Raw genomic sequence first — 25907 nt, forward strand, 5'->3', positions numbered from 1 at the left:
GAAACGACCGTGAACTCCGAGTCTCCGAGTGATCCGTGCTCTGAGGGATGTTCTTATCCTCCATATTGACGAAATTGCCCCTCAACCGGAGATAAAATAATTCGAACCAATTGGACGGTTCAAATAGTCCGGTTGACTTCCAAAGTCCACTCCTTTTCCACCTTTTTTTTTTTTAATTGGTTAATGGTGCTAGCTCACAATGTGCTAATAGACGTTCTTTTATTGTTCTGTTCCGCGTTTTTCCTCTCTGATCTTTGGAGCTTTCTTGCAAGTTGTTTTGGTTCGCACACTATTTAGCCTCAATTTTGTAAGTTGGAAAAGGAAAATGTGTGAAAGAAGACCAAGTTCCTGTACTTGGACTTGCTGATCCAATGGTGACACAATAGTTGAGATGCAGTGAGAAATAAGAGGATATATGTATATATAGCCGTATAGATAAATATTTTAATCTCTCTGAGATTTACTAATATTATGGCTATCTTTTGAGTTACACTCTCTTTTTCTTTCGTTAAAATTTCTCTTTTATATTTTAAATATGATAGATATCACTTAATACTATAAAATTTTAAATTTTAATTATTTATCTATGTAAGAAATGAACTTTAATTTAAATTTAATTATTTATCTTTATAGGAGACGGACTTTAATTTAAATTTAATTCATCTATCTCTATTTATTATCAAATTTTAATTTAAATCAACTTTAAACCAATGAAAGATATTTATAAGTAATTAAGAAAATAATTGAGGAGATAGAATTTAATTAAATTTTTATTAAGTTAATTATAAAAGACATCAATATCTTTATTCTTATTCTGAATATATACATTACTCTCAATTAAAAATACATACATCTTTTATCTAATAATTACAAAGATAAATCAAACTTTTTGAGGGTTTACATGTAAAAATACTCGTTAAATAGATTTTTAGAATGATATATAATCAAATATCTAACTTTGGAAGAGCATATATGTAAATAAAAATATTTTATAAGAGTATATATATGTAAATATGAACTTTAGATGGGTATATATACCAATAAGATATTTTTAGAAGGATGTAGATGCCAAAATACACTAATTTCTAAATAGAAATTATAATTTACAAAGATAGATAGATACGAAGATTAATATACATATTACTACTCTTCATGGTGATGTCATGTGATTATCTTAAATAATGGAAATTATGAGCAGCTAATCACCCTCTGGAATTACAAAACCTATCTACCTGGCCATATTTAGGGAAACTTAGGTTGTCCCTTATTGCAATAAATTATGAGTCATGAATGTTATGATGTTTGCGTTACGGAATCTCTTGATGAGATATAAAGCCTCGTAAATGAAATCATATCTGCGATGGATCGCAAATAATAACATACAACAGCACAATTATATTGTACTAAGCCCAAAGGACAAAGATAAAAAAAAACCACTGCCCAAGCCGAAACGAGACATGGACTGGCACAAAGAGTCAAAGTCATGTGGGTGAGTTGAGACCAATCCTCATTATATTATCAACCAAGGTTTTATATGATTACAAAGAATAGCAAACAAAAAGAATAGTTACTTCTTGCCTTAATTACTGAGGTTTTATTTTTATCAATTTTCTACTTCGAATAATATATTAATATATGCTTCATACTACTAATTCCATAAGGGAGATGTATTTTCTGGCAAATATTTTATTCCACCTTGCTCAAAGATAATATTTCAAGACTTGCAGTGTATGGACTTGGAGCCACTTACTAGTCTAACCGGTGAAAACAACAGTATTATCATGACAAGATCAAGTGAGATTATGACAAGTACTATGCTCTTAGTAAGCCACATCAGTAGTTAGAAGTCTTACGCAAGCGAAGTTTCTACATGCCTCCACATTGTGTTGCACTGTTCCACCCTTTCTCTCTCAGACAAAAGAGACAACAAATGGGCTATCGATGAGAAAAATAGGATCTTACCATGGTTTATAACTTGAATCACTCGATGACAGGACAAAAAGGGCACAAGCAAAGTCAAACTTCAGAAAGGTACAATAACAATACCGGGAAGAGCAAAAACACATGGGCCTCCTCATTAACAGATGAATGGGCTGCCAGAACTGATGATAGTTCTTCTATAATTACTTCCGTGAGAAGAGCCTCATCCCTGTAAAGCACTGCAATCAAAGTAGAGTCAATGGTTCCTCTAATTCTCATTACACATAACAATGAGATACATGTTGATAGAAATTAGAAACAAGATTAACCAAAAGCATTGTTCTGCAGAAATCACATGGTTCCTTTTTCTTTATGATACCCAAATTAGATTCCTAGCAAGTTCTGAAAAGAAATGGGGAAAAAATTAGTCCTATCGAGTCTATTTATTTTTCTTACAGTTGTTTTTATGATGGGGCTGGTTGATATAAAACAAGAGGGAAAAGTTTAGATCACTCCTTTCTTCTTATGTTCAGCAACTACCTTTTTATTTCGTTTTCTAACTCAGGTTGGGCCGCAAGCTCTAGGAATATCTTCCTACTAACAAGGAGATTCAACTTGAAGAATCTAATACAAAAGGTTAAAATCTAGAGTAACTTATGCTAAGTCATCAAAAGGCAGTTGTATTCTCATTCTACCTGTCATTTTTATTGCTCTTCTTCTTGTTGGTTACATTTCAACATTTACTTTCAGTTGACAGAGGCACCTTATACAATTTTATTTCATACTACTTACAACTCCATGCATTTGGACCATGCAACAGTTTCTTAAAATAAAAGTAAGTTTCAAGAAATCTGATGCTAACCTGGACAAAGGACAGATAAAACGAACAGAATTATTTATAACAGCAATTCATGAGATACTTCATGTTATCAAGAAGATGCCATCCTGAAAAATGAACGATATAAGAGATATAAATAAAGCATGATATACTAGAGTTGCAAAAATTCAGAAGTGGTATTATAAAAACATCTCGATCAGTCGGAAATGGAAGGAAAAGACCCTACATCCCTAACAGAAAATTTGTCCTTCAAACTGAGTGGAGGCTGCATCCATGCAGATGTATAAATAGAATAAGATTCTTTTTCCCGGTTGGAAGTATGTCCCTCTGGATTTACAGCAGCAGTAAGCAGTTTTGCAATACTAGTCCTAACAATCAAGAACAATGTGTGATTCAGACTTCCATGAGAATAGTGACAGACCTGAAGCTTGCAAATATACTCTGTGTGTCACAAACGACTGCAAAAGCAAGCAGACAAAAGAAGAATGTTACTATCTTTCTTATACATACATCATAAAGTTCAACTTATTAGATGGTCATCATTGAATAAAAACATAAGAAATCATGAGCACATATTACATAACAAAGATTTTATATGATTGCATCTCTTTCGAAGTCAACAGGCAATGCAAAACTATCAGTACATGTTTGAAGAATTGGAAATTTCACAAATATTAGGAAAGTCAGCTACTGATGAAGATTTTTTTTCACATAGTTGCCCAAAATTGTAAGCAATTATGAATCCTCTCTCTAGTGTATTTGCTGCGAGAAAGAGTGACTAATATAAGCTTAGAGTCTATAGTTCTATACTTATGGCAAGTGATGTAACCTGCCAAACTGAAGGCATGTATTCCCGGAAAGAGATTTTCTTTTCTGCTTCCCTGTTTGGAGTTCTAAAATCTGTCTGCTCAACCCATTTTCCAGCAATCCTATAGAGAACAATGAGTAACATCACTGTTACACTTCCAACTCTTAATGATGCTGATTGTTAAAAAATTAAAAATCAAACTTTCCTATAAATGAATAGCTAAAAGAAAATCAGAAGGATTTGTGGAAAATTATGCAGGAATAATCCCCTACCTTTCAAGGATTGCATCTACCTGTAGCAGCAAGAATTGCAATTCTATTATTTAAGCATCTTAACTGCATGTGGGTCATTTTTTAAGGAAAGCAATAATCACAGAAAACCCCATTCCGCATGTATATATGTATTTTAGTTTGCCTATAGTATGCAATATCTAACAAAAAAAGCAAACTACCCTAACATGTGGATCATTTAAAAGGTTTGTATCATGTGATAACCTGCACAAATCGCTTGTTGATGGTCCTGCCCCAAATACAGGTGGTTTTGTTGCTAATACTAGCACAGGTTGCAGTTGCAAGAACTTACGGATCTCTTCAACCATAATTTCTGACAGGCTTTGAAGTGATATATTCTTCCTGTATGATGATCTACTACTGAAAAACATGTCAGATAAAAGAAAGGAAGTAACTTAGGAAGAAAAGGGAAATGTAAAATACAAGTCAGCTTTTGACTGCACAGATGCTGCAAGGAAAATAATAATATAGCAGCAAAGTAGATCACTGATAACAAGTATAAGGATAGCCCAAGACCTCTGGGATATAATATGTGGATATGCATCAAAGAATATATGTGGTCATATCAGGTGCTTAGACGCTTGAATCAAGAGACTAGAAGTTGAGAAATTCAGGTGATCTTAGAAATTTTTGGCTCACATGCATCATATGATAGCAAGCATGTGAAAACTAAAATGCGGAGCTAGCGAATAGTGATTAAAAAGGAAAAAAGGATTAAGGATTATACCAGCGATGAGGTACCATCATCAAATGAAAAGGGAACGGATACATTTACCTAGTATTTTCACTGACTGACATGGATTGACAAAGTCGATCCATCCAATACAACGCTCCAATACTGAGTTGAAGTTGAAGATAGAAAATGACCAAACACATTCCAAGAAATCATAATCAGCTTTTGCCACAGGCAAAAAAAAACACTTTGTCAGAACTCAGAAGGTAAAGCAGGTATAGCAAACTGTGCTCAGGTGAACTCAATGAATAGCGATAATACATACATGAACATAATACCAAAAGCATATTAAGACAGAAATATTCTACATTTTATTTTACAAATTGCAGGACGTCTTAAGTTATTAACAGAGTAGGTCAGAACAAATGCCACTGAACAGTATTTGTAATCATGACAACATGATATGTGAACAGAACAACTGTAAAATCTACAGGTCACTCATTCCACAGTTCTTCTTTATTGAGAATGTTGAACATGAATCAAGTACTATGTCACTATATAGTGATATAGAATTTTATATATATATATATATATATATAACTAAAAGACTGAATGATTGGCTCTAATCTGCTTAAGAATTAAGAGAATTTCATGAGTGGCAGGGTACCCATTGTCAAATCTAGATTATGTCAAGGTTGTACTCACAAGTATCATATCAGATAGATTCTAAAATGATGTGCCATCTACAATTCATTTGCACCATGTTAAATTATAGCATTCGGTAAACTCTGGATTCATAGTTATTAGAACGATATCCAAATTCGCAATGAAAGAATGTGCCACATAATGAGATTATGTACATTCTACAGTATCATTACATAATCGAACATGTTCCAATGAAGCCTTTACCTAGTGATATTGTAGAACATATCAGAAGTTGGGAGCAGTAAAGGAAGAAGAAGACCTATCTATCATAAGAAAATGGATACCAACACCAAGTGCTTCACTTTCCCGCTGAGATAGCCAACGCATTTTCTGTAAAATTGATCAATGTTAAAACAAGAAACTGAACCAACAACAAGTTATCTTATTGCAGCTTTACATAGACTACAGCTACAAAATCCATGGAAATAAAGCCTAAGTCAAAACAACACACTCTGCATCAATAATTAATTATTTCAGGACACCATCTGTTGTTAAGTGTGTCCATGTAAACAAAGAATGTGATATTTAGCAGGGGGGCACTACCTTGAGAGCAGCCAAGAATTCAGAGCTACTGTAACAACGATTGTACAAAAAACGCCTCATGCAAGCCAAAAGGAGTTCATCGTCAAATGGGTGATCCCGTGCAACCTTAATGTCTTTTTGCCCTGGGCCTTCATTTGTTCCCCAATAGGTATCATGCACTGAACCTGTGCAAATTAAAGTAGTAATAATAATAATGATAATAATTTAGTACGCCATACAACAGCATTTCTTAAGACGGATTAAAAACAAATAAACTGCAAAAAAGAAGAAAAAAAATTCCGACCGCAAGTCTCCATGATCCGATGCCTCAAAATTTGCGACAACCGCAGCACATCGAAGCGGCAATCGAGATCAAAGTACATCACCATCTTCTCCAACCCGCCGAAATGGATTCCCTTCCACTCCTTGGGGAGAATGCAGTGGACCACAGCCTAAGAGTGATATCTAAGAGGAGGTTTAATCTAGGATAAATACGACGTGATGTCGGATCGGACTCTGATTGATGTGTGTTACCTGGAGCAAGACTTGGGTCTTGGCGGAGTTGGAGGGGCCGGAGATCTCGACGACGTTGCCGACGCGAAGGGGGACGCGGTGGAGGGGAGGGAGGAGGACGAAGGGGCGCTCGGAGAGAACCCTAGAGAGCATCTCTTTGGCGTTCTCGTCGCCTTGGATCCAAGCTCGAGGGTCTTCCGCCATTGCTTGGGTTTACGGGGTTTTACTCTTCCTCTCTCGCCCCCCGCGCGCCAGCGTGAGGGGTTTGGAGAGAAGTTGGTCCGTGTCACTGTGCGCAGGCTACTAACGCTCGGAGACCTCAGATTGAAAATTATGTCAAAAACCTAAATATGAAGGGGTAATATGAAAAAAAAACCCTTCTCTCCTGCACAAATACTTTGCGTAGGAAATAATTTTATATACACTTTCTACATGCAAATTAGGCACCAATTAAATTTATACATATTTTAGTGTTTGCCTGTTTGGTTTGACACAAAGCAGGGTTTACTTTAGATAAAAGAAATAATGTTGGTTATTTTCTATTTTAATTATCATATTGCTCTTATATGAGATTTATTAGTTCTAACATATTTAATGTAACTAAACAAATAAAATTCATCTCTATAATATAATTTTTAAATATCATATTATCAATAAAAATATTTGATGACGATAATATAAAACTGTTTTCAAAATTATTATCATGAAATAAACATTATATAATAATAATAGATAATTCCATTTGATGTTTTTGTGCTTAAAAACGAAAAAAAAAACATATTATTTTTGTACTCATATTTTATAATAATATTTACTAGTCTATTGTAAGGACATATTTTTTATTTTGGATATATGAAGAATAAATTAGGTAATTACTGTATAACTTTATCATACTTGTGATAAAATTTCGTATGTAAATAATTTTATTGTCTAGTTTATATAAGACTTGATAAAGTGTGTAAAGCAGTTATTTATTTACAAAACGCGTATAAAACATATCTAATTTATGAAGAAAGTATTCTCCATCCTTAGAAAGTCCAACATTACATTTAATTACGACAAAAAAGAAAGAAAGAAAAAACTGCATCACCAACATCACTTTGGACAACTGACAATCACCACAATCACAAACAAAGTTTAGATACATTATATGACAAGGATGCTTTTGAATGGAAACGCACACAAATAAGAAGCCATTCATAGGAAAAGTGCCACTTCGAGTCCAATGCTATCTATCCAATGCACTCATGTAGTGCTCTCCACTTGCATGAACTCTTTCAACTGTCTGTTCATATTCGTCTTCTTCTTCTTCCTCTTCCTCCTCTACTTCCTTCTCCTCATCCTCCGAGTCTTCCCCTGCCCATCCGTACCCCGTGAGAGCTCTAGATGGCTTCGGTCGAGACCTTGCTTCTTGGACAATCCTCAGAATTTCCTCATTGCTTTGGAGGGAATACATTGGGCCACTATTGTCCCTCCTATAGTAAACAGCCTGTGCTGCTTCTTTGAGCTCTTTCGGGAGGCTCTTTAAGAACCATGGATGGTTCTTTATTTGCCTCACTGTGATCCTCTGCCAAAACCCAAGCACTCAATTTTATATTCTAATTGGTATACAGGGCACCGAAGATAATGTCATTTTTTATTAGCAATTTTTGTAGGAATATAAAACATAAAAACTATTATTCTCTAATAACTTAAATTTTTAGAACAATTAGTGAGTTGACAATCTTATACTACTGAGGAAAGTGCTTTTGTTTGTGCAAGCAAATCTAGCAAATGAGAGGTCGATTTGCGGATAACCAAATAGAGGAATTAGAAATTTGAACACTAATAGAAATATGGAAGACTCCTTTTTAGCAGTTTTGATCATCACCTGAGTTGGGTTGGCAGTGAAGATGCGGGAGATGAGGTCTCTGCATTCCTGGGATATGTGAACGTACTCTGGGATTTTATATCGAGCTGACCTTACTCTCTGCATTATGAATAGAACAAGCAACACGAAATTGTAAACTTAGTAGGAGAATAATTATGGTAGAAGACTAGGAGGAGTATACCGCAATAGTCTTGAGGAAATTCCTGGGATCTCTTCTATCCTCGAACGGGTAGGCTCCTACCAGCATCACATACAGAGTTACTCCACAAGACCACACATCCGCAAGCTACACCACCAAAGTATTCCAATTTTTATTCTTAACAGGCTATTCTAAGATGTCACAGAAAAAGAACATCTACACGTTTCGAAATGTGTTAATAAATTTTTAGTGTCGTTTAACTAAAGATAAACAATGGGGCTCTGGTGATGGAATTCTAAATTCACAAGAGAATATCAAGTTATGTGATAAGCATAGTTTTTTTTTTTTTTTTTTGTTGCTAGATTAGATTGCTTTCAATCATGAGTGGTGCAAATAAACAAAATCTATATTAAATCATAAGGCTGCAGCAAATTATCGATATAGCTAACGTGAATCATATAAGGCTGCTATAAACCTTATACATAATATAATCAATCAACTCAAAAGCTTAAAGAGAGAAACTAGATATTGGTCTAATAGTATATATCACGCGTATAAAGAAGTTTAAATTCGCTACCTCTAGAAAAAGCTAGTTATGATAATAGATCAGATAATTCATCTACAGAACTTTAATAGTTACGTAATAAATTAAATAACTACATAATATTTTGCTGCCAATTGGAGGCCCTGTCTTTATTTAAAGCCTCCATTTTCTCGATTAGGATGTGCCACGTCAATCCACGCAAGTCAGTCGATTACTGGCGCAACCGAAGATTTTGATCATATACATGTTAATGTCAAGTGAAGAATATGTCAAGTCAAGACAACTAATCCAGGAGGTTTCTAAATTTTATATTTTGTATCTCTACGGAACAAAACAAATAATAAAAGATATAAGCTCAAACTGACCTTGCCATCGTATTCCCGTCGAGCGAGCACCTCAGGGGCGATGTACGCAGGGGTCCCGACCGTCGATCTAGCCCTCGATTGAAACACCGACGACTGTTTCCAATTTTAGGGTTGATTCCAAAGTTTGTTTGCATGAGCAAAAGATAGTTTTGATATGATAAAAAGTTTGCAGAAAGGACCTTAGAGTAACCAAAATCACAAATTTTGAGCCTTGGTGCCGGGCTCCCATCCAGCAGAGTGTTCTCCAGCTTCAGATCTCGATGGCAAATTTGCTGAGATGTTTAACCCAAAATTTAATTAAATCTATCTACTTATTAATTTTCCTGTGCAAAAATTTACTCTTTTACCATGAAATGGCAGAAGCTAACTCCGGAGATGAGCTGCTGGAAGAAATATCTGGCCTACACCCAAAACAATAAAAATAAAAGCAGACGATAGCTTGAAAAAGGCGAGGCCATATTTATGAGGTAAAAATTCGAAAATTCGAAATTTAAACCTCGTCTTCATGGAATCTCCCTGCATCGCAGATGCGCTCGAAAAGCTCTCCACCCGCGGCGTACTCCATCACGATCGCGAGATGAGTCGGCGTAAGCGCAACCTAGAAACCTCACCCAAAGCTTCCCAGTATTAGGTTTTAAACTCGCAAAAATAGAGCAAAGCACTAAATTCAGAGACGAGATCGACCTCCTTGAATCGGATGATGTTGGGGTGGCAAAGCGAGCAGTGGTTAATGATCTCGCGGTAGACGTTATCGTCAATCTGCGGGCACGAAGATTAGGGAGGGAAGGAGACAATCGCAACCGTCGGCTTGAGTTGGAGATCGACGATACCCGAGGCGATCGAGTACCTACCCGGTGGCCGCGCTCGATGAGCTTGACTGCGACGGGCTCACCCGTCTCCTTATTCCGCATCAGCTTCGCCACGCCGAAGTTCCCCGATCCTATCTCGCTCACCGCCTCGTACTTCTCCATCGTCGTCGTCGTCGTCGTCGTCTCTCCCTCTCTCTCTTGAGATTTGGTGTTAGGATGTGAACTCGAGAGGGAGAAATGACCGCGGGTATCATATTATTATTATATATAGTTCCTAATGGGATCTTTGCAAATTAGTCCTCCGTGATTACTACTTTTGCATGTAGATCCTTAAATATCTCTTTTCCAGGCCAAGTGAAAGGAATCAATTAAACAATCAAAACTGCATCTCTCAAACAAAAGAATAAAAATAAAGAATTAGAAGATATTTTATTTTTCTAATAACATCGGTTTTATACTAGGCCGACACTCATGGCGACTAATCCAACGGACCAAAGCTGATGCTTAGAGGTGAATTCTTGGGTCATACTTCATTGGTAGAGTGCTCCATAATTTTCCCCATAAATACACTCTAAAATCAGAAAAATAAAAATTAATTATTACAAATTAATCCACTCAAGATATTCTATTTGACTACAAAACATTGGACGGCAATTAGGATCCGCTGTTAGGTATTATGTCATTTTAATGCAGGGAAGCATCATATCCTCTACAACCCGACTGTAGGAACTTCCTGCAGCCTAGGTGCTTGGCGCTGTACCATTGGCTGCCAAATCAGTTAAGTATTTTTTTTAACCTTTTTTTATTCTGACTGTTGGATGATTTGGAAACCAATTAAGGAGCTAATAAGCAGTTGTGTTCTTTTTAAGCTTCATATAAAATAAGGTGACTTTGTGTGGAAAAATGGATACAAGCCATAATTTTCCACAAGAGACTTCACAGATCAATATAATAAGCATACTCGAAAGATAGGTTGACCCAAAAACAATAAGTCTATACCAACTCGCCATATTAGGATATCGATTTAATTAATTAATTAACTCTGATAAGGAGGAGATATCTGTTAGGTTGAGTTATAACCTTTATATAATATATTGAATATTTTTGCGGTAACATGGGTTCCATGGTGTAGTGGTTAGCACTTCAGACTTTGAATCTGGCGACCTGGGTTCGAATCCCGGTGGGACCTTTTTCAATTATGCCACAAAATTATTTTGATAGCAGATCCGCACGCAGATTCAAATCTATTCAATTATAGACTGGATTGGATTATCTAGGCTTGATTCAACAATGTGTATGCAAATTATTAAATTATAAAAGCATTTAAATTAAAAATATATATATAAATTAATAAGTTAAAAAATTTATATTCACCTTGACAAATATTTTCTTCTATTGGATTCACAATTTTCGGAGTAATTTATATTATGAGCATTTATATCTAGATCTAAATATTCGTATTAATATATAAATTATATAAAATTTAAATATTATATTATTATTGTTGAATCTTATCTAGTTAAACTTGATCGAAGTTGGCTCGAAATAATTTTCAACCTAATTTAATTGATCAAGCTTGAATCAACTCAATTTTAAGCTAAGTTTAATTAAGCCTTAACTAGCTGAGCTCGAACTGGCTCGATTATTTTGACAGCATTATATTTAAGCTCCACATTAGCTATATTACACAACAACGCGAAGAAAATTAAATAAAATACACAATCAGTGCTGAAGACAGAACTCCAGTACTAACCTACAACGATGCAAGCATAACTTAGAACTATATTTAGAGGATAACATTTAGATATACTCTTGTCCAATCCAATAAAGTTTTTAAATAGGGTCTCAAAATGACATACAACTAACAATAATAAAATGCCAAATAAAGCTAGAAAAATAAGCACAAGATCAATTGAGCCTCAAAAGTAATTGTTGGCCAGGATGGCCTCCATCCTCAACGTTGCACAAATGGCTATTATATTGACATATGGAGAGAAAATAAAAAATAAAAAAAAGGTAACGGAGAAAAGAGTTTGTGCAAACTAAGATACAAGAATAAAAGAGAAGGAGCGAAACAAGAGGGAAAGGATTTTCTTTCCTTTTTTAATATTTTTAAAATAAAATTAAAAATAAATTAAACTAAGAAATATGTAATAAAATTAATTTTGACCATTCTTATAATAACATATTTTTATCGTTTGTCGCATGATAAATATCTACTTTATTCTTATCTTTATTTTTTGTTTTTCTTCTTATCCCACAGCCGATTTGAAGTTTGAATTCAATTTCAATAATTTATTTTGCCACCGCCCACTAAAGTCCATTGGTTAGGGTCCCTAACTCTATATCTCATCATGCTTAACGATCAAGTAAACGGCCACGTGTGATAACGGTACACCCATAAGAATCCTATTTGCTGTTCATTGTAAGAGTGTGGTCCAGCACGACTATTGAAGTCCTCCACCTCCAAGTGTTTAGCAGTGGAAAGGCTCCTTTCTTCTCCGCTCTTTACTCTTTTAAGCCCTTAGCCGACGAGGGAGAGAGAGAGGGAGAGAAATGAGCTCCGGAGCGGGAAACGCCGGGGACTCGAAGGTGGAAACGATCTCGAGATTGGCTCAATGGAGGATCGAGAGCTTTGGGCCGTGCTCTTATCGTCGATCCGATGCCTTTAAGGTTGGAATTTGGAACTGGTAAGTCGTAAAAATTCCATCTTTCTGAATCACTTTTTTTTGTTTAAAACCTTTTTCTTCTTCTTTTCGGGTGGGGTATCAAATTGCCATGGATTGGTTTAGGTATCTATCGGTTGAGAAGAATCGGTACATGTACATCCGACTCTTCCCGGAGCCCTGTCGGCTCTCGAAGGAGCAGCCGCCAATTGCTCGATTTGTGCTTCGGGTCTCTAATCTTGGCCCTGGCCGCCGCCCTTATATCTCCCCAGGTATAGTTTCTTGTGATGGTTGGCTTATTTCTTAGGTTGGTTTATTGGATTGGTTTGATTCTTGATCTTGTTATGTAGTTATTTGCTAAAAAATTGGGTTGTTTTGCCTGTGTATTGTAGAATTTATGTTAAAAAATTGGATTAGAATTCAGAATGCAATGGCGTTGTGAGTTGTCGCGTTTTTCCTGCAGGAAGTGGAATGGTGAAATATGTGTGAGATCAGAAGAGCCTGTTGTAGTAGTAGGTAGTATTTCTTTTCTTTTCTTTTTAAGAAAAGCCAAGAATGGCTCTGTTTCATTATGAAACTAATACCCACAGTTGGATATACAAGTATAGTAGACGCAAAACATAACATATACATCCACCGCAACCACTATGGTATTACCCTAGACATCAAAGATTACCACTAGTAGTAGGTAGTTGTTGATTTGAGATCGCATGGATATATATATTGGTTTAATCAATGTTATCTTAGATTAATTTTAATTAGAGGATCTATGGACACTGTGCACCGGAGATACTGGAACGTTTAATAACATCAACGAATGTTTGTCTCTATTGCCTCAGAATCATGTTGGCTATATTGTATCTCTTGTTTATGCTGCATCCATGTAAATAGGATATACGATTGGAATATTGTACATCTTTCGTATTTAAATTTAAGGACTGAGAGTTGTCATTCAACTGTATTTTTTTTCCTTGATTGTTTGGTTTACTCAGTTATTATATTTGCAGATCAGCAACAGAGATATGAGCTTATTCATGATTATTTATCTGACTGGCTAGTTTGTTGATTTGCAGTTCATGACAGACTGCTTCGTACAAGTGAAGACTTTGTTTGGCCAATCGATTGCACCTTTTATGGTCGTTTCGTTGTCGACGTAGAGTTTCTGGACTTGAAGATATCCTCTTACAATGCAAGTATTTTTCGTTTTAATGCCTCTAATTACTGCAGCTTTTGTGTGTTGCTACTCTCATGACGTCGTATATGCCCTCCATACTTAGGATGATTCTACATTTTTAAAGATTAGTCTTTTCTTTGGGCTGATTGTTATTTGCCAAAAGTAATTGCAGGGTGGAGAAGCCTGTTCGATATGGCCTAATGAAGGAATGCTGCAGTCTCTTGCGACCGAAAGCACTCTGCGTTGCATCTCTCGAATGCTCACAGAGGGCATTCATGCTGATGTGACTATCAATACTGCTGATGGTGTTCTGAAGGCACACAAAGCCATCCTTGCCGCCAGCTCTCCTGTGTTTGAGAGCATGTTCATGCATGATCTCAAAGAAAAAGAGTCTTCTACAATAAATATAGAGGACATGACACTCGAATCTTGCTCTGCTCTTTTCAGTTACATTTATGGAAACATTAAGCAAGAAGACTTCTGGAAGCATCGCCTTTCGCTGCTTGGGGCAGCAAACAAGTACGACATTGCCGACCTGAGGGATTGCTGCGAGGAGAGCCTCTTGGAGGATATAAATTCCAGTAATGTTCTTGAAAGGCTTCAGGAAGCATGGCTCTATCAGCTTAACAAGCTGAAGAAGGGTTGCCTTACATACTTGTTTGATTTCGGGAAGATATATGATGTCAGAGATGAGGTGAATAGCTTCTTCCTTCATGCTGATAGAGAGCTGACGTTGGAGATGTTCCAAGAGATCCTTACTGTTTGGAAGCCTATATGATGTTTCTCCATGGTGAATTAATGGTGTAAATTTCGATATCATTATCTCCATGGTTTGAGATTCGGAAAGTCTTCGAGAAAATTTAGATTTGAGCGTGAGCTTGATACAATATTTTGAGCTTTCTCTACTTCCAGCATGTAAATTGCCTCGTTCTTAATGATCTGTGTTCATGTAAAGCTATATTGTTCTTAAATGTGAAGCATCACTGGTCAAGTGACAGTTTTGTTCTTCATATGCCGAAGGGTTCCAAAATAACATACTATAAGGACTGTCACTATTTATCTTTATAGAAGCAACCAAGTAAATAAAGGTGTTTTTTTTTCCGAGTCATATTTTACATATTTTGTGATTTATATCTTAAGATTTTATAATTTAATATTTTTTTATAATTTTTATTAATATATTAATATTATTTTTATTAACTGATATTAATTAAATTATTAAAATATTTTCCCACTCCTCTTCTTCTCCCTACATTTCTATCAATCCTATCGAAGAAAAAATGGGGGAAAAAAAATAAAAGGACAGGAGATAGAAGTAATTTAAATATTTTATAAAATATTTAATATATTATAATAAAATATTTTTTAACCGATGTCAAACGCATTACTCTAAGTGTGTTAAATAAAAGCTATAGAAAAAAAAAGGTAATAAAATTCTCAAAAGATGAGTATTAATTAGAGGATAAGTAAAATAGTGAGCGTAATTTATAAAATTCTTATTTCTTTTAGAGTACACAACCAAAAAAGAATTCTTAATTTTCGAATATCGGATAATGTTACCAAATACTGATCAAAACTTTCCTCCGATTTAGCATATGCTATTGCTGCTACCACATTCTTCTCCATTCCTCCAACAGTCCAACTCTATCATCCTCCCTCCCTATCCTCAAACAACTCCAAAACTAGGGTTTTCACATCTATCTCTCCGACTCCCGGCGACCATGTCGACCTTTAGCGGCGACGAGACTGCCCCCTTCTTCGGCTTCCTCGGCGCCGCGGCCGCCCTTGTTTTCTCGTGTAACTACCTCTTATTCTCTCCCCCCGAATCTTAGGGTGTCGTTTCACGTCGGTTTCTTGAATGCTTCCAGGCATGGGCGCGGCCTACGGCACGGCGAAGAGCGGGGTCGGGGTTGCCTCGATGGGCGTGATGCGGCCGGAGCTCGTGATGAAGTCGATCGTGCCCGTCGTCATGGCCGGAGTCCTGGGGATCTACGGTTTGATCATAGCTGTGATCATTAGCACCGGGATTAACCCCAAGGCGAAGTCGTACTACCTCTTCGATGGCTACGCGCACCTCTCGTCGGGGCTTGCCTGTGGTCTTGCAGGGTTATCTGCGGGAATGGCGATCGGAATCGTCGGAGATGCTGGCGTTCGGTAATTTTTCTTTTAGATTTTGTTCAACTCAGTGGATCTAATTGTCTGCAAATTGATCAATTCTGGATCGGAAATATTCTTTTGATTGGATGAAAGATATATTTGCCGAAATAAGGATTGTTTAGTGTGGTCAAAATTTATGCGCTATAATGAAATGCTCGTATCAAGTTCCTCTAATAGCTTGAACTAGTACAATGGATCCCTTTGATGTCCACTTTTTAGACCTCTGGAAAGGGAGATGGTATTACGCCACATAATTAAGAGTGAAAGGGAGTTGCATTTGTTGACCAAATTAAACCTTTGTACCTTTTAATTTATCACTATGCAGCAAAAGAGGGAGATAATTCATGGAAAAAAGAGAATAAAAGGAAGAAAACAAAACTATATAATCACGTCTCTCCTTGTTTTTCCCTTTTCCCTTGATCTTCGAATATCTGGATTTTCATAGTATCTCTCTGAACATTCTTATGATTTTATTCTCTTTCCTTTTTGTGAAGTATCTTTGCTTGATCCAAAATAATCTGTTTCATTATCTCCTGTTGGGCTGATCCTGATTGGAAAGCTTTCGCTTATACAATCATTCTTCTGACTAATGAGAATGCTGGCTTGTGGCAGCTTATTAGATTTAGGAAGAAACTCTTGTTAGCAAAGATGTTTCTTGAGAATCCGTGGGGCTGTAAGACCACTTGTTGGCTCTTCTTTCAACTTGAGTGTATACATTGAAAGCCTCAATTGCAAGGGATTAGGATCTTGAACTTCCCTATTGTGACTCAGGAGGGTTTTGGGAGTTCTCATCCTAGTTCGCATAACTAGCAACATGCAATATAACTGTGAAAACCACCTTGAATATTTCGCGCAACTAGATATCATGATGAAATCATTATGGTAGCATTCAGGATGTGTTTAGCTTTTCCTTGGATTACTCAGGTTCCACAATGAGAATCCATTTCAGATGATGTTTACTGCATTATTTTTTAATTGTCAAATTGCTTTGCTTTCCAGAAACAATAACTCTTTATTCTAGTTATTGAAACTTGAAACCAGAAAGAAAAATTGATTATGCTCTTGCATTAATTAATTTTTTATCTTGTAAGTTATATATAGTTCTATATTCATCCATCATGCTTGGTCACTAGATTTCTGTATGTTTTATGATAGAACCTAAAGTTAAATGTGTGCTCTCTTGGATCTAACATTGTTTCATAATAACTCACCATGCTAAAGGATCTATTCGCCATCGTTCTGTGTTCATTTCATGCTTATTTTCTGACTGATGAAGTTATTGCCCTGTTATAATTTTGATTCAGATTCATGGAGAAATATATTTTGCTATCCAGCATCATTTTTCATATTAGAGTAACCTGTGCCATATTTTGTGGCTTTTGTTGTTGATTTGTTTCAGGGCCAATGCTCAACAGCCAAAGCTTTTCGTTGGGATGATTCTCATTCTCATTTTCGCCGAAGCTCTTGCACTTTACGGCCTCATTGTTGGCATCATCCTTTCATCTCGTGCTGGTCAATCCAGGGCTGACTAAGCCCTTGCCTCATGTCTCCCTTGTGTGCTCTACTATTCATCTTAAAAACTTGGATAAAAGAATTTCTACTAGTTGATGTGATTATCCTATGTTTCTTCCGAGAATTTTCCATGGATAGTTTTAAAAATTAGTTAAATCTTTTCTTTATTATGACATCTTTATCTTGTAATTTGAATTGGCTATATTTTCATGCTTAACTCATGGCTACTCTTCGAGTGGGAAATTAAGAAGAAATATTGCATTAATTTGCTATTATGAATCATCCGATCCGTAACAGTTCTGGACTAGATTAAGGGCGAGACTTTCGAAATAAGCTGCGGATAATCGAATCGTTAAATCTTTCTGAATTTTAGATATGTTGTTGTCCTTGAAAAGAGCTTATGAATGAATTCAAGATTGCAAGGTTTAGATGGCTAGATCTTAAGGTATCGACCGAATAGTGGTTGAAGATCAGATAAACTCTAGCTTGTTAGTCTTTCAATAGCTAGATTGGTGTTAGGTTAATTCCTTGGTGTGAAGGGGAGAAGTTATTATTGTAGAATAGGGGAATTAAGAGTTAGAGGAAGCCGACATAATGTCGATTTTAATTATTAGATTTATCTCCAATTAGGATTTTCTTCACATTTTTATAGAGACTTATTCTAAGGTTGTTAAAATCCTAAAAAGTTGTAGGTCTGGAGGTTTGGTGATCTTATCCAATATTATTCGGATGCTTGTAGAATATTTTATGAAATTTTTTTTAAAACTGCACAGAGTTGGATTTAAAATCCTAAACTACTAAGGCTCTAACTAAATGAAATAGTAAATAAGATAACTAGATTTAATCCATTGAGTCTAATGTCTTCATGATGTGATTCGATCTGACCCATAATTTATAGCCTCATCCACTTTTGTGCAAAGAAAGCGGAGTTTATAAATAATTTAGGAAGATCAAAGAATGATATCATTAGTCATAACAAAATTACAAGTAATTTAATCTCACTTTTTATTATCATTTTGTCATAATAAATTATTTTAGTATCACTTTTGTATAAATCCTTGCCTTCGTGACGAAGCTCGCTAGAATCCATCTTAGTATGTCCCTTGTATGTTAAATCTTTAAGCACTTTGTTTACTTCAATAAAACCTCTTTAAAGAATTTTGGATTGGAACAAACATATTCCAATTTCCAAATAAGCAAATACATTCATTAGGCACTAATATTTATACTTGATAAATTAAAAGCATTTTGAAAATTTGGATTCGAGCAAACATGTTCCAACATCTAATTAAATATATATATATAAACAAGTGACGTAATAGTGATGTGTTTTTACCTCTCTTCAGTTTTTTTAAAATTAAATTTTCGAGTATTATAAATTGGCATTTATGTTTGATAAACTTAAAAGCATTAAATAAAAAAATAGATTAGAAGAACCCATGTTCCAACCTGTTAGATAAATAGGTTAGTGATGCAATAATAATGATGTGCCACTAACTCTTCTCATATTTAACTAAAGCTAACATTATAAACTAGTATTTATGTTTGAACTAGGATATGCACATTCTAATGAGATTAGTGATGCTACAATGACGCGGCATTAACTTTTCCTTAGAACTCCTGAGTTTCTCTTTAAAAGTCAACATTAATTATGGTGGACAAAATTAGAAGCATTTACATTGGAAAAGTAACAGTTGACTACGGGAACACCAACAATTTTTGTGCTGATAGGCAAATTTGACCGCTCGATAAGACCACGGTCTAACTCTTGACAATATTGCCTTTGACTTTTGATATTTTATTATCTATCTGGCCCAACAGATATAACGACAGCAACAAATATAACGATATATCGATTTTGTTATCTGGATTTTGCATCAAATAATTAGGAAATAACGACTAAATGTTGTCAAATTCTTTTGAAGTCTTATCCTTATCAGAAACCCGGATTAGTAGCAAAATATCCTCTCTTTTTTTAATTGCGGTAACACTCGTCTAATAACAAATGGACGGCGCTGATGTATTAGTGGAGACAATTGGACGGCGGATGCAGCACACGAACACTTATCCAACACACGAGAATAACCGCCATTCACGGGTAGGATAAAACAACCTCGTCTTCGCCGACTTGATAAACCGACGGAAACAATTAGTCTAGCGCACGCCTCGTCTGACTGTCCCCCGTGCATTTTTAATGCAGGTGGGAGAGAAAAGAAGGGGTATCTTTATCGGTTTTGTACTTATTAGACATATTAAATGACCCACACGAGGACCAATACAAGTGACCCCACAAATAGAGTACCTTATCTGGCGGGGCCCACGACAAGAACCGGCCACGTAATTAGTCGGGTAGCTCGCGCCGAATCTTGAAGGGCAGTTGCGTCTTAGAGGAGAAAAATAACAAACGCGATTTGGGATTCTGGTGGCATATTGTGTAATTAATGGGTAATGCGAGGGCCAAATGATCATCAATTTGTTTGAGGGGGGGAAATGGAGCCGGTCGATTTTACGAGTTCGGAGAGGGGTAATTTTGGTACAAGGGGAAACAAACACCGTAACAGAACCCGTGAACAGCTCTGTTCAAATGATCCCGTATGGGGGCTTTCTTGTAATTAGCTGACAAGATTAGGGGCAGCGTTTCCTAATGTTTCTGTGCCGTTGCCCGACCTGAGAACGGCACTTCCTTTGCTTCACTCTCTCTCTCATCTACGCCTCTATAAATACTTGGAGCCCGATCACCGTCCCGCTGCCGCACGGAGAGAGGAATCGGAGGGAGAGGGGAAGGCGGTAACTCTAGTGCTTTTAGGGTTTATACCTTTCTTCTTCTCTTACGTGTTGGACCTCGCTGGAACCCTATCCATGGCGCCGATGGCGCAGTTGCCGGGGCCGGCAAAGGAACCTAGATCAGTCGATCCGCACGTTTGGAGGGCCTGTGCCGGACCGTCGGCTTGGGTTCCTCCGGTTGGATCCGCTGTAGTCTACTTCCCCGAGGGCCACGCGGAACAGTGCTCCAAGCCGCCTGACTTCTCCGGCGGCGGCAATCCTGCAGTCCCATGCCGCGTCATCGATGTGCGATACCTTGCTAACCCCGATACCGAAGAGGTCTTCTGCAAGATCCGCCTGGATCCAGCTCTTCTACAACATCCTCCGCTGGCTCCGGCAGCGGCGGAAGGATCTGACGGCGGTGGCGGTGACGGAGGAGTCGTTTCGTTCGCCAAGATCCTTACCCCGAGCGATGCGAACAATGGCGGGGGGTTCTCAGTGCCGAGGTTTTGCGCGGACTCTATCTTCCCGGCGCTCAACATGACTGACGATCCCCCGGTGCAGAACATCACCGTCTCCGACCTCCAGGGTGGCCGGTGGATTTTTCGACACATCTACCGCGGCACGCCGCGCCGCCACCTTCTCACCACCGGCTGGAGCAAGTTTGTCAACTTTAAGAAGCTCGTCGCAGGCGACTCCGTCGTGTTCATGAAAAACCAGGCCGGCGAGCTCTTCGTCGGGATCCGCCGCACCGTGCGCTTCTTTGCCACTGCTCATTATTTGCCCCGCAAGATGGAGGACAGTTCGGGTAGTGGGGAGGGGTTCTCGAGAAATGTCAGGGGCCGGGTTCCGGCTTCGACGGTGGTGGAGGCGGTGAAGTTGGCCGAAATGGGCCGCCCTTTCGAGGTGATGTACTACCCAAGATCCGGATCGGCAGACTTTGTTGTGGCGAGGGAGGTTGTAGAGGCGGCGACTAGTGTTCGCTGGACGCCCGGGATGCGGATTAAGATGCCGACGGAGACAGAGGATTCGTCCAGGATGACATGGTTTCAGGGGACGGTGTCATCTGTCACTGTCAAGGAGACGGGCCCGTGGGCCCGGTCGCCATGGCGTATGCTTCAGGTAATTGAGTTTGCCATGTCTTTTGCCTTTCTTTTCTGCTTGAACTCTGCTGGATTCTTCTCTTCTGTTGTTAAATTTTCCTCTATTGTTTCTGAGACTAGAACATCAAATTCGTCTCCCACGGTTTATTTTTTTCTAGTAACCTTGAGTACCACTTTTTGGTCGCCAATATTATTATCTATGCAATTATCTTTGTTGGATAATTTTTTTTCCCCTCTGATGATATATAGACGGTCTAAAGTCAAGGTGGAGGGTTTATGCATGTATGTCTCTCTACAATTTTGGTAAATTTCAGTGGCCCAATGAGAATTATTCTACGATTTTGGATAATTTCAGTGGCCCAATCAGAATTACCAATTAAACTTCAAAATATGTGTCCTGGATAATGGGGTTCTCTTTCTGGAAAATGTTTTCTTTGGTACTTTTATTATTGGAGCATGTTCTGTAAAGATAACATACTATTTGCTATAACTTTACCTTGTGACGAGAAACGAAAATGATTGGGATTAACTTGTAGGTTGGCATGATTACCAATGTTACTGTTTTTTATAACTAAAACTAAGCAACTAGTCATCTATTCAATCATCAACATGCTAAACGGCACTACCTTGGTCTCTATTATTCTAGTCTCAGTTTTTATCCCGATAACTCAAATTGATATTTCGTTCTTAAAGGAGAGAAAGTTGCAACTCTTTTCTGCTTTAGTGAGCATCTTGTGGGTTTTATAACTGATCATGAATAGGGACTTTACTGATCAAATTGTTGATTTTTATTTCCCTTTAAAATGTTATGTGAGCGGAAAGCATGTATTCATCACATTTGAAGCCCGTATTAAGATGCCTAAGAATATAACATGCAAATGTTCTGTGACTCTCTCATTGTTTTTTCAGTGTTATTTAATATAGGAGTGAGAAACATCATTCCCTTTTATGTAGAGTGCCCCAATCCACTTAGAGTTAGACATAGCTAAGGTTGCTCAACATAGTGAAAAATAGAGTGCTGGGGCCTGGGAGTCAGATATGAAAGAAGTGCTAACTATTGCTTGGGCATCCATGTGGCATCTGCTGCAACTCAGTCCTGTGCTGAAGTGAGTTCCATATTTTGTAGGCTAGAAAGGACTTAGCTGATGTCTGTCTCAGATGATTATAGTCTCGGTCTGCCCATGAATTAGATGACCAGTGGAAAATGATTGCAATTGGTGAAACATTTGAAGATCAATTTTCCAAGATTTATGCTTTACTTGGATTTTCACCAAAAGCTCTGTTGTGGTCACTGGTTAGTGCTTAGTGTGACTCACCACTTATGAAGTCTTTAATATTTATCATTCAGCTATAGCCACACTATAGGAGGCAAGATTCTTTTTATTCTAACTAATCATAGTTTAGACTTGAAAATTGAAATCTCTGTAACAACTTTTGTTTCAACATATTTTCATATGCATTCTTAGCTTTTGGTTCTTTCACATGTTTGTATGTTGATCTTTTTTCTTTCTTGTGAAGTTATACGTGCAATGCTGATAGTTAATTCCTTGGACAGTCTATTGTAAGAATATGGCTTGTATTGTGGCGGTTACTGGTTAGTGCTTAGTCTGACTCACTACTTACGAAGTCTTTAATGTTTATCATTCAGCTGTAGTCACACTATAGGAGGCAAGAATCTTTTAATTCTAACTAATCATAGTTTCGACTTGAAAGTTGGAAACTTTGTAACAACTTTTGTTTCAACATATTCTTTTTCATATGCATTCTTAGCTTTTGGTTCTTTCACATGTTTGTATGTTGATCTTTTTTCTTTCTTGTGAAGTTATACATGCAATGCTGGTAGTTAATTCCTTGGACACTCTATTGTAAGAATATGGCTTGTATTCTTTTTTTCTTGGGTATCAGGTAACGTGGGATGAACCAGATGTTCTGCAAAATATCAGGAGTGTAAGCCCTTGGCAAGTAGAATTGCTGACTACCACCCCTCAGATGCAATCTCCATATCCTGTCTTGAAGAAACTCAGGATGTCAGAGAGTTCTCAGATTTTCGGTGATGGAGAGGGTAATATGGTTTTCCATATGAGGGGATTACGTAACAATAACACGGGGGATCTAACTTCTCAACTTCGTAGTTACACTTCATTTCCTGCTGGCATGCAGGGAGCCAGGCATGATTCTATCTGTGGACCTAGTTTGTCTAACATTTTACCGTTGAATGCAAATCGTGCATTCTCTGATAGTAGATATGGTACTGATATGTGCCAAAACATGAATAATGTGTCCAATAACATGAATATTGCTAGTGCAAGACAGTCACAGGTTTCACACTCACCGAACCAAGGGAGCATCTTGGGCTCTGATGCAGAGCCGTTAAAAGCTCCAGAAGGGGGTATTCGATTATTTGGTATGCTGATTACAGTAGGGAAGTCTGGTGATGAAAAGAATGATGCCGAAGAGAACAAAGAGGAAGCCCTCTCACAATATTCTTCTGTTTCAGAAGAGTAGTAATGGCCACCATGATGGGTAATGCCAAAGAACTTCTATAGAAGCTTGTTCTCTCTGGCTCATGATTATTGTATTTCCATTGTATAGGTATGAATAGCTGGAAATTTGATTATATTTTTTCTATGCTTAAGTACTTAAATGAATAGGATGCATAGATTTTAAATTCAGTATATCATCCTGCAGTTCAAATTGATACAGCTACCTTACTTTAGGCTCGACCCATAGATCTGCATCTTCTAAGAATTGTGCCCACGTTGCAAGTAAAAGGATTTTTTTCCCCCCTTTTTGAAGTGGAAAGAAGTGAAGTTCCTGTTTAGCAAGCTCCTAAAAGATTGGTAATGTGAAATCCTATACCAGTCCTCGGCGAACTTTGCTAATTTTGCTTGAACTCCAGATTGGTTGCTGAACTTTGCATGGTTCACTTAATTGTTTCTGTATATCTGATGACTGGTATAGTATTAGGATGAAAGTGACTCAGTGACCTAAATTTGGAGATGTAAAACATGGTCTTAGTTCCTGAGTCTTTTGACAAGGATTTTAGACTTGTGCTGCTAATTTTAGTCTGATTGGTTGCTCTATCGATGTCAATGTTAAGATTTATTTTTTCTGCTTGTTGACTCTTTGGTGCTTTGAATCACGCACTTGGTATGTTTTCACTGATTAAATCAATTCCTCTGTGCTAGTTCTTTTTGTAATCCAGCGAACGATTTGATATCTTTCTTTGCAGGTTTCTTTGACAGGGCTAATGTGTGTGCTGCTTCTTTCATTTCGGGGTTCCCTCTTAAGTGCTGTTCTTGATTGTCTCTCTGGTTTAACATGATTATGACCACTCGAATGACTACTCCCCTTGACTCCTTCAGTGGGCAACTTGTTGTCATGGTTAGCTGACATTTGATTTGTTCATCTTTGATGCCCTAGTTTAGCAGTGTGATTTCTCTTTAGGTTCTATTATGTAGTTTCCATTCAGCATTTGGTTTATTGCTTCTCGATAATTTTGGATATTATTCTCTTTGAAGGATATCTCACTATCTACTTTGACAATCTTCTTCGTATTCTGCATTGTTGTTTTAATATCATTTCATCATCTTCTGGTTCCTCGCTTGTAAATAGTTGGGTGGCCTGCTGCTGTATTCCAAGTAAGTTTGCTACCTTTATACTCTTACCAGCATAGCAATTAATGTGTTTGTGTCTCCAATCGTATTTCCATTCTATGTAACTCATTGTTTTCAGCTAATATAAGAAGGCTTGGATCCATCCAAGAATCACTATTTATATATATAGCCCAAAGTGTGAATGTACATTATATATCTACCACATTACATTGAAATCTAATATTCACTTAGCATGATTAACTACTCTCCTATCACCACCGACACTGGCATCTGGTTGTAGATCTCCTCAAAGTTCTGATCTAATCATTGGGCCCCTCCGTGTCTTGCTACTGCCAAGAAGACACAGACTGCATCATTGCTCTCTCCTGTACGACCTTCTCCATTCACCAATCCAGGAGACCAGCAAAGAAGACTAGTGCGTACTCGCAAACAAAAAAAACTCAATGATGCACTCAAGATAGGAAAGGATAACTACACAGTAAACAAAGTAGAAATGTTAAAAATAAAAATAAAACAACAATTGGACTCAAAAGCCATGAGAATAGACATCCACCAAGCCTGGCAATGGTCAAATATCAAATTGGTTGGGCGTGGGTATGCACGTGTATGCACTTAACTTTATCTCTCTGTCCCTTTGTTAGATTCCGTGTCTCGTCACATCATGCACCGTTTGACTGAAATGAAATCTTTGTCACGTCCATTGTCTCGCACGACAACAAAAGAGAGGAACATAGATTCTAGTAATAATGTCGTTGTAGGACGTTTTAAAGGGAAGCAGATAGTTCGATTCGATGGACTGCTCAACTGCCAAGTTCTTTCACTGAGTTCTGCACTAGATTCGCTTCTTTCTAAAACAAACTCGTACAGTTCTTTCCAAGGATATATTTACAAATTCATACTAGCTAATAACAACAGTAAT

General features: G+C 37.3%; 5 protein-coding genes and 1 non-coding gene across 18 annotated transcripts; 4 read left to right on the forward strand and 2 right to left on the reverse strand.

Moving 5' to 3' along the window:
- Positions 1–1800: 1800 nt before the first annotated feature.
- Positions 1801–6599, reverse strand: LOC140774826 (DNA repair protein XRCC2 homolog). 8 transcript variants are annotated; one of them, XM_073117967.1, is made up of 11 exons: positions 6291–6599; positions 6061–6181; positions 5778–5941; positions 5494–5564; positions 4632–4694; positions 4061–4216; positions 3588–3687; positions 3180–3216; positions 2985–3085; positions 2783–2865; positions 1801–2159 (listed from the first exon to the last, which is right to left on the reverse strand). In XM_073117967.1, exons 1-10 carry the CDS (start codon positions 6471–6473, stop codon positions 2842–2844), a joined length of 1020 nt encoding a protein of 339 aa, XP_072974068.1. In that variant the 5' UTR covers positions 6474–6599; the 3' UTR covers positions 1801–2159; positions 2783–2841. The 8 variants fall into 8 exon arrangements, with proteins under 8 accessions (XP_072974068.1, XP_072974067.1, XP_072974066.1 ...); XM_073117966.1 differs by having other exon boundaries at positions 4061–4210; positions 6061–6208; positions 6291–6598; XM_073117965.1 differs by having other exon boundaries at positions 4061–4213; positions 6061–6208; positions 6291–6598.
- Positions 6600–7224: 625 nt separating this feature from the next.
- Positions 7225–10224, reverse strand: LOC140772801 (serine/threonine-protein kinase SAPK4-like). 2 transcript variants are annotated; one of them, XM_073114994.1, is made up of 9 exons: positions 10039–10224; positions 9872–9946; positions 9684–9785; positions 9535–9588; positions 9367–9459; positions 9188–9280; positions 8321–8425; positions 8140–8238; positions 7225–7836 (listed from the first exon to the last, which is right to left on the reverse strand). In XM_073114994.1, exons 1-9 carry the CDS (start codon positions 10156–10158, stop codon positions 7498–7500), a joined length of 1080 nt encoding a protein of 359 aa, XP_072971095.1. In that variant the 5' UTR covers positions 10159–10224; the 3' UTR covers positions 7225–7497. The 2 variants fall into 2 exon arrangements, with proteins under 2 accessions (XP_072971095.1, XP_072971094.1); XM_073114993.1 differs by having other exon boundaries at positions 10018–10224.
- An 889-nt stretch (positions 10225–11113) lies between these two features.
- On the forward strand, positions 11114–11185 carry TRNAQ-UUG (transfer RNA glutamine (anticodon UUG)). Its single transcript has one exon. It is a non-coding gene; the product is annotated as a tRNA-Gln (tRNA).
- Positions 11186–12431: 1246 nt separating this feature from the next.
- Positions 12432–14846, forward strand: LOC140773647 (BTB/POZ domain-containing protein At1g21780). The gene is made up of 4 exons (XM_073116321.1): positions 12432–12686; positions 12789–12934; positions 13736–13851; positions 14009–14846. Exons 1-4 carry the CDS (start codon positions 12553–12555, stop codon positions 14612–14614), a joined length of 1002 nt encoding a protein of 333 aa, XP_072972422.1. The 5' UTR covers positions 12432–12552; the 3' UTR covers positions 14615–14846.
- Positions 14847–15431: 585 nt separating this feature from the next.
- LOC140775187 (V-type proton ATPase subunit c1-like) lies at positions 15432–17680 on the forward strand. The gene is made up of 3 exons (XM_073118464.1): positions 15432–15633; positions 15705–15990; positions 17393–17680. The coding sequence occupies exons 1-3, from the start codon at positions 15432–15434 to the stop codon at positions 17523–17525; spliced, it is 621 nt and encodes a 206-aa protein (XP_072974565.1). The 3' UTR covers positions 17526–17680.
- Positions 17681–20149: 2469 nt separating this feature from the next.
- LOC140775083 (auxin response factor 17-like) lies at positions 20150–24908 on the forward strand. 5 transcript variants are annotated; one of them, XR_012106682.1, is made up of 3 exons: positions 20150–21390; positions 23277–23963; positions 24060–24908. XR_012106682.1 is itself a non-coding variant. In XM_073118332.1 (3 exons), exons 1-2 carry the CDS (start codon positions 20365–20367, stop codon positions 23874–23876), a joined length of 1626 nt encoding a protein of 541 aa, XP_072974433.1. In that variant the 5' UTR covers positions 20150–20364; the 3' UTR covers positions 23877–23894; positions 24604–24908. The 5 variants fall into 5 exon arrangements, 2 of the variants coding, with proteins under 2 accessions (XP_072974433.1, XP_072974432.1); XR_012106683.1 differs by having other exon boundaries at positions 24089–24908; XR_012106681.1 differs by having other exon boundaries at positions 24604–24908.
- Positions 24909–25907: the final 999 nt, after the last annotated feature.

The sequence above is a fragment of the Typha angustifolia genome, chromosome 13, assembly GCF_048772165.1.
Source record: "Typha angustifolia cultivar Huaian chromosome 13, ASM4877216v1, whole genome shotgun sequence".
NCBI lineage: Eukaryota > Viridiplantae > Streptophyta > Magnoliopsida > Poales > Typhaceae > Typha > Typha angustifolia.

Excerpts from the sequence above, each read along its gene's own strand:
- LOC140774826 (XM_073117964.1), bottom strand. The coding sequence starts at position 6,473 with ATGGCGGAAGACCCTCGAGCTTGGATCCAAGGCGACGAGAACGCCAAA. Across the intron at positions 6,209-6,290 it reads AGACCCAAGTCTTGCTCCAG|GCTGTGGTCCACTGCATTCT; the intron begins GTAACACACATC and ends TATCACTCTTAG. Across the intron at positions 4,217-4,631 it reads TCAGTCAGTGAAAATACTAG|TAGTAGATCATCATACAGGA; the intron begins GTAAATGTATCC and ends CATGTTTTTCAG.
- LOC140772801 (XM_073114993.1), bottom strand. The coding sequence starts at position 10,158 with ATGGAGAAGTACGAGGCGGTGAGCGAGATAGGATCGGGGAACTTCGGC. Across the intron at positions 9,786-9,871 it reads ACATCATCCGATTCAAGGAG|GTTGCGCTTACGCCGACTCA; the intron begins GTCGATCTCGTC and ends TGAGGTTTCTAG. Across the intron at positions 8,239-8,320 it reads ATTTCCTCAAGACTATTGCG|AGAGTAAGGTCAGCTCGATA; the intron begins GTATACTCCTCC and ends TTCATAATGCAG.
- LOC140773647 (XM_073116321.1), top strand. The coding sequence starts at position 12,553 with ATGAGCTCCGGAGCGGGAAACGCCGGGGACTCGAAGGTGGAAACGATC. Across the intron at positions 12,935-13,735 it reads CCGCCCTTATATCTCCCCAG|TTCATGACAGACTGCTTCGT; the intron begins GTATAGTTTCTT and ends GTTGATTTGCAG. Across the intron at positions 13,852-14,008 it reads TGAAGATATCCTCTTACAAT|GGTGGAGAAGCCTGTTCGAT; the intron begins GCAAGTATTTTT and ends AAGTAATTGCAG.
- LOC140775187 (XM_073118464.1), top strand. The coding sequence starts at position 15,432 with ATGCTATTGCTGCTACCACATTCTTCTCCATTCCTCCAACAGTCCAAC. Across the intron at positions 15,634-15,704 it reads GGCCGCCCTTGTTTTCTCGT|GCATGGGCGCGGCCTACGGC; the intron begins GTAACTACCTCT and ends GAATGCTTCCAG. Across the intron at positions 15,991-17,392 it reads GTCGGAGATGCTGGCGTTCG|GGCCAATGCTCAACAGCCAA; the intron begins GTAATTTTTCTT and ends GATTTGTTTCAG.
- LOC140775083 (XM_073118331.1), top strand. The coding sequence starts at position 20,365 with ATGGCGCCGATGGCGCAGTTGCCGGGGCCGGCAAAGGAACCTAGATCA. Across the intron at positions 21,391-23,276 it reads CGCCATGGCGTATGCTTCAG|GTAACGTGGGATGAACCAGA; the intron begins GTAATTGAGTTT and ends CTTGGGTATCAG.